We start from the raw sequence: 5,521 nt of genomic DNA on the forward strand, positions 1-5,521 counted from the left end.
GCAAAGTAAAGCCACCATGTTAAACTAGGCATTTTTCCACCCCATTTACATATAAAGTTTATCAAATTCGGAGTTACGGTTATTTAGTTATGAATTAAAGCATTTTAACATGGCATAGGAGTAAATTTAACCAAACATCATTTTTAAGCATTTCAAACATAGATGAAAGTGGCAAATTATTAAACTAGACGAAATTCTAAGCAAGTTTCATATTTAACGTTTTTACATATGATGCACCATTTGTGAGTAATGAAATGCATGAAGTTTAGGGGCTGATCTGCAAAAGTGCAAATCCCTGGAAATTGACTAATTCACAGATCTGAAAAAAGGCTACACTGGACCGAAACTAAAACTGGAGCAGGCCCAACAAAATAAAGAAAAAAAGGGGCGATGGGGCTCTCACTTCGGGCTGAGGCCTAGTCGGTAGAACAGGAGGCCGGGCAGGCCGAAAGCGGTGCTGGGCCTCGCAAGTCGATCGAAGCAGGGTGGCGCAGTCAACGCATAGGCTGGACCGGGCGACCTTGCTCCTCTCTCGATCTGGACAGCGGCGATGCACTGCATCTAGCGCGTCCCTCTGCTCGCCAGAAAATAGAGCAGTGGCGGTGCTGGACAGAAAGGCAGCAGCGGGACTTGGGCGGAGGACGGCTTGAAATGGCAGCGCGGCGACGCGGTCCGGCAGCTCTGCTCGCTGGCGGTGGGTGAAGGTGGGGGCGCGGCTGCAGGCGCTGGGCCCGGGGCGGTGACGAGCTGACGGACGACGGGGACAAGGTGGCGGCGTCATGGAGGCGCGGTTCCCTGTGAAGAAGAGAAAACAGGAGAGAGCTTGAGCGCGTAGAGAGAAGGAAGGAAAAAGGAGGAAGGGTGCTGGTCTCCAACGAAGTCGAGGCGCAGGGGAGGAGGCGCGATGAGGAGAAGCACGAGGTGCTCGGGCGGCCGGAGTGGCACCGGGGCCGGTCCTGGTGGATCTCGATGATGCAAGGGCCCCGGTGGTGCTGCTTCTTGCCGTGGCGCGTGAGGAAGCAGAGGAGCTTGTGCGCGAGTCTGCAGGCGCGGGGTCCTGGTGACGCGGTCGCCGGCGACGGGAGGAGGAGGAGGTAGTCGGGTGGCTTGGCGGCGGCCATGGGAGCTCGTGCTCCTTTTGCTGCTCGGGATGGTCTGCTGGTTGCTGCTGCTCGCCGGCAGCGGCTGGGTCGACGACGGGGTCGAGGTGCGTCCCAGCGCCATGGGAGCTACGGGAGAGGTAGGCGCATGGGCAGAGGAGCTCTGGCTCCTGTAGGATTTGGGCGACGGCGGTGGTTGGACGGGAGGGGAAAACGAGGAGAAAGTGGAGGCTTCGATTTGTCTCGGGTGGAACTAGATCGGGACGATCCCGAGGGGAATTGTGAGTGGGTGGCGGCGGCTGGGAGGATGTGACAGGGCTTCTAAATTCTAGGGTTAGGCAGGTTTATATAGCAGGGGATTAAATGTTAGACTATTTGGTCCCTCTGATAAAATCAGACGGTCCGAGATACAAAGGTTAGGAAGCCCAAATAAGAATAAGGTGACGTTTTGTAGATGTTTGGGGATGATCCGGACACGACGGTGACGACTGCTCGGGTCGTGTCCGGGACAATTTTTGGATGCGCGCGCGAGGAGGGCCACGGGCTGACGAGAGAGGTTAGGCTGGACCTGGCGGTAGGTCATGGGCTGTGTAGACGGTCTCTAGCTGAGAGAAGAGAAGAGAGGGAGGCCCGGTGACTGTTTCCGGAGACCGAAAACGTCTGACGTTAGACCGGATATACTGCCGCTATAGTTAATTGTTGGGGCGTCAAACGAACTCCGATTGCGATGAAACTTGGCAGGCGGTCTACCTACACTATAACAAGACCACACACCAACGCTCATCCCATCCCGACAAAATTAGCCACTTATAAAATAATATTTCGGACGTGCCGCGGGCGCGTGCAAGTGAGTCTGGCCTCAGAACGGACCACGGAAGGAACTGGGAGACCCGGACGAATGCAAGTTTTGAAAACATGATGATGCAATGCACATGATGACATGATATGCAATGCATGACACGCAAGCAATGACAACACAACAACAGCGAATAACTGGAGGACACCTGGCAGATCAGTCTCGGGGCGTTACAACACTCCACCACTACGAGAGGATCTCGTCCCGAGATCTAGAATGGCACCGGAGGGACAACAGAAGAGAAAGAGGAGAGGTAAAGCTAAGTTGCTTCTTTGACCAATGAGTGAGACCAAAGAACCTTGAAAAGGTTAAGCCATTTCGAGAAAAGAATACAACGGAGATGAACGAAGTTGAAAACACTCCGTTAGAAAAAGGAACAGGGAACAACAACACACTGCCTCCGGAACTAATGAATGAATGAAACAAGGGGTAAGAAAGATCTCAGACAGCACTCCGGTTGAAAAGAGATGAAAGGCTTGATAAGGCGAAAAGAGCTTGAGCAAAAAGGACACAACACTACGGTTAAATGGATAAACCAAGAAAAGAACACGATCCTGACAGAACGAAAAGATGGGTTGAAGAGAGCAACATCACAAAGCCTCTAGAACAAAATTAAGAATCGAATGGAATGAACGAAGGGAAACAAGATCTTCTACCCCAAATGAGCTTTAAAAAGCATCTTCAAGAGAAAGGTCGAACGGAGTAGTTGGAAAAAACCAACAATGAAAAAGAGTAAGCTTGATATGGTCTTATGGAATACATTTCAAATTATGAGGTGACAACCTGCCACTCACGGGAAAAAGAATTGGATTGATATGAACAAGCAGACGAGAAACTTATTTCACCGGGACGAAAACAGAAGAACTTGGATCATTTATAAACACCATAGATAGCAACAATCCTTAGGGAAGGCTTTAGGTGAAAATATTACCCAAGATAACTCAAATGACAAGATTGATGGATTTAAAATATCTCATTCTTGATAACTTGTGAATCACGGAGCATGCACTCAAATTATCAAGAATGACATAATACCACCTCTAATGATATGGAAGAAGGAATTGCACTCCGGATTGCAAGATGAAGAAACTTAAGCTCCTTAGAAAAGAATTTTGATGAACGCTTCGAGAAGGAAATAAATCCTTGATGAACCAACATGTATAGCCTCCATGAAGAAACTCTGGTAACAAAAAGAATAATCACACGAAGGAAAAAGAAGTTGAAAACACAAGGTGAATCCTTGTGACGATTTAGATGAATCTCCGTGACGATATAGTTGAGAGAGCTTGGAACTCCGGTAAAAGAAAAGGTGAATAATTGAGATCAAGAATTTTAATGAACCTCCGGAATAAGGAATTAAATTTACTCGATGAAAACACGAATAAGAATTACGTTATGCGTATCCTTCACCAATTTAGATTGATGACAAGCAATGGATTTGGCATACTACTTATTCTCGTAGAAAGGATTAAGATATGGAGCAAACTTGAGAAGGTCTTCAACGAACCACCGGAAGGATTGAAAACAACGAATAATTGATATGATAACGAATGACGAGAGCTCTTGAATGAACCACCGTAAGAATTAAAAATGAGCAAAGAGAAGATAAAGAAACACTGGGAAGAATTATAAAAAGAATGAAAATACTTGAGAGAATTTAGATACAACTGAAACAAAGAGATCACGCACTGATTAGAGAATATTGAATGATGCACCGGTGAGATTTGGGGAACGAGAGCTGAAAACTGAGAATGAACAAGTCTTCTGAAATGATGGGCTCCGGATAATCGAACTGAAAATACCCTTGAATATCTCCTGATGGGTGAAAAGGATTCTCACAATCGAAAATAATTATGAGAGGATGGCAACAAGCTAGCACCATGAATCTTGAAGAGAATGGAGCAAGATTAAAGGGAAACTCTTCTTCGGTCTTCAATATCTGAGAATGATGATGAGAAACACCACCAAATTGTTGAGGTACTCCGGGATGAAAAATGGAAAGGTTGAACCAACGATTAAAGAATTTGAAAGATCAAGGAGAAAGGAATTTGACTGGTGATAACTCATTCTTAAGTCAAACTTGGAAAAGAATTTGAGAGTAACGCCGGGAAAATAAGAAGAGTCAGGTAAGATCCTGGGAAAAGACCTGTGGGTTAGGGCCCACTGAAAAGATACACTGTTGAAAAGATTACTTGAAAAGGAGAATGCACCGGTTGAATTAAATGGTTTGAATGAGAGAACATCCTCGAAAGATCTTGAACGAATGCAGAGTGGAAACACGAATCTTCGAGATATCTTGAGCACTCCGGAACAATTGAATAGCGAGAAAAGACTGAATATGAGGTGCACCGGCATGAGAAGGTATTTGGAACGAGGAAAGGATATAATTGGCAAAGCTTGAATTGAATTCATCGAATAAAAGAGAACGAAGAATGATGAACTAGAAGCTCCGTTAGCATCTTCCTGATAATCACCGGATAAGAACATTAACGGAAAAGAATGGAGAGACTTCATATGAATAAAAGGATACTTGATTAAGAATTCCGAGTCCTCGAAGAAAAAGGGGTGGGTGGGCGGGAAAAACAAAGGCAGCTTGGGACGAATGAAACAAACAACGTCGAGAAGAAATGATAATTGATCTTGCTGATGGGGAGAAAGATGGGATCATCTCGAAGAGAAGCGCATCAGTTGGAAAAAGGATTGACATGACAATCTCGATTATCAAGAAGGATTGGTATTCACATCAGAACATGAGAACACCGGTTAGGCAAGGTATGGAGTCAACATTTGACTTCAAAGCAACTCGAATACCACAACTCAAAACAAAACAAAGGATTGGCTTGCAAAATAAGCCGGAACAAACATATGATAGAGATTTCGTCCGAAGTTTTCGTGGTGGGGCCTACACGGGCTCGATCATACAGCACCATCATGTACAAGGCAGTGCACATGACATACGAAGCGTCCCCGAGTCGGCATAGCCAAGGACTCTTTAAGACACAATGAGACCACTGTAAAACCGACCGTGGATAGGCGGACCACTAGACGTCGAACCCCAATTTCATATCATACATCTGTCGGAAAGATATCCTAAGAGCTACTTGAATTCCCACTTATAAACTCCTGAAATTTTCCGGTTATGCAATCAGGTGTTGGGGATACAGGGGAAGCATAATATCTCACCCAAAACTAGCAAATCCTACATCCAGCTGTATCCATCCTTCAACACATAACCAAGAAACCCTCGGAAATCGTTTACCTCAACCTTCGAAAAGCATCCGTTATACGAGTTATGGCAATACTCCCAAACTCCCGCCCCAGTACTGGGTGGCGTCGAGGTTATCTCACCAACAACTGCATAAAAGAGATTTTCGATGTCGGCGAAACTAAACTCAGGTATTCCAGAACTGCAATGATAAAATTGTGACGACAACACCTCGGAGCTCAACTCCCCGGGACACTGCCACAACCCCTAAATAACAGGAGGCACCAAGAGCAATGTTCTCGTCACAAAACCATCGGAACGATTCCAAGATACCCACGTGATCCTAAAAAAATTAGTGAA

At 45.9% G+C, this 5,521-nt stretch overlaps 1 protein-coding gene across 1 annotated transcript; it reads right to left on the reverse strand.

The window, feature by feature from the left end:
* Window positions 1-278: 278 nt before the first annotated feature.
* On the reverse strand, window positions 279-1,404 carry LOC125555964. Its single transcript, XM_048718770.1, has 2 exons — window positions 877-1,404; window positions 279-795 (listed from the first exon to the last, which is right to left on the reverse strand). Exons 1-2 carry the CDS (start codon window positions 1,119-1,121, stop codon window positions 495-497), a joined length of 546 nt encoding a protein of 181 aa, XP_048574727.1. The 5' UTR covers window positions 1,122-1,404; the 3' UTR covers window positions 279-494.
* Between the last annotated feature and the right edge of the window lie 4,117 nt (window positions 1,405-5,521).

The sequence above is a fragment of the Triticum urartu genome, chromosome 5 (assembly GCF_003073215.2).
Source record: "Triticum urartu cultivar G1812 chromosome 5, Tu2.1, whole genome shotgun sequence".
Classification (NCBI taxonomy): Eukaryota; Viridiplantae; Streptophyta; class Magnoliopsida; order Poales; family Poaceae; genus Triticum; species Triticum urartu.

Excerpts from the sequence above, each read along its gene's own strand:
- LOC125555964 (XM_048718770.1), bottom strand. The coding sequence starts at position 1,121 with ATGGCCGCCGCCAAGCCACCCGACTACCTCCTCCTCCTCCCGTCGCCG. Across the intron at positions 796-876 it reads CTCCCCTGCGCCTCGACTTC|GGAACCGCGCCTCCATGACG; the intron begins GTTGGAGACCAG and ends TCTTCTTCACAG.